General features: G+C 42.7%; 1 protein-coding gene across 1 annotated transcript in view; it reads right to left on the bottom strand.

Moving 5' to 3' along the window:
• Nucleotides 1–753: 753 nt before the first annotated feature.
• The window catches only part of LOC101980372 (disintegrin and metalloproteinase domain-containing protein 25-like), a 2,257-nt gene continuing 1,888 nt past the window's right edge, over nt 754–1,122 (bottom strand). Inside the window, 1 exon segment of the mRNA XM_013351972.1 lies at nt 754–1,121. Coding sequence (XP_013207426.1) covers nt 754–1,121 — 368 coding nt within the window.

Below are 1,122 nucleotides of genomic sequence, written 5' to 3'. Positions count from 1 at the left end.
AGAGATGACAATGCTGTTTCTTCAGATAGGTAGTAGCAACCGTGACTCTACGAGTCACTATCAACACCACCTTCCAACCACTCCTGAAACACCCGAGTTAGCTCAGCCAGAAGTGCAAAGGTAATGATCTCTCCTGTTGCAGCCGCCTCTATAGTAGACCTTTTAATGAGTACGTGCTTGTCCAATGTGAAAAGGTGCAACACCTTCTATGGATGCACACATGGGGTAGGCCAAGCCACATCCTGTAATCAAAGGCCAAAAGACAGCTGCTGATGCCACACAGGTGAGAACTGCCAAGGAGGCAACACTGACAGGAACTTCAATTAAACAATTTTCAATTAATCCAATTGACCCCTGATTCCCCTCCCTAGAAGATTCCACTAGGGTGGACTCTCTGTGAGCAAACAGGATCAAAGAATCCTGTTCTTTATGTGACAGGCAATATAAAATGGGGAGGCAGTCTGGAACTGAGAGAGGCAAAAGCAAAACATGCATGCAGCATCCCTGGGGTGGGCCTTTACTGAGAACAATGTAAGACAGCATGAAGTGAAGACACCAGTTAAGTAATAGGACCACACTTTTTTTATTGAATACTGAGATTTTTTTTATCTTGAATATTAAATATCTCTAGGTTTTGTTCCAGATATTTGTAAACAAGAGAAGCTTCAAGAGCTGAGATAATACAGGACAAGTCATGGGAAATTGAGAAAGATTAGGTATAACTTTGAAATTTCAAACTATTGCTACTCTACCTCAAGTGTTGTCAACTGAAACAGAAGCACTAGATTCACCCCTGCTAGGAGATATTACAGGCCCACACAAAAGCAATTTTAGTGCAAAGACAGTAAAAATAGCAATAAGAATCACACTAATCAGTGCCATTATATTTTTCTCCTGCTTCTCTTGTTCCATTTTCTTGGGCAGAGGACCACTGTCAACACTCCCTCCATAGCCACGTGAAAGGCAAAATGGTGGGTCCCACCCCAAGTTGCAGTGGCAATGGTGTAAATTATTGCAGACCCCTTTCAGATTGCAGGTCTCTGGTGAACAATCACTTACCCCAATTAATTTACTGACACACTTCCTATTAATGCACACATGCCCTGGACCGCATTCTGTGCC

Source organism: Microtus ochrogaster, linkage group LG7_11, assembly GCF_000317375.1.
Source record: "Microtus ochrogaster isolate Prairie Vole_2 linkage group LG7_11, MicOch1.0, whole genome shotgun sequence".
NCBI lineage: Eukaryota > Metazoa > Chordata > Mammalia > Rodentia > Cricetidae > Microtus > Microtus ochrogaster.
Note: the sequence above shows the minus strand (reverse complement) of the source record. Positions and strands in the feature narration are given on the sequence as shown.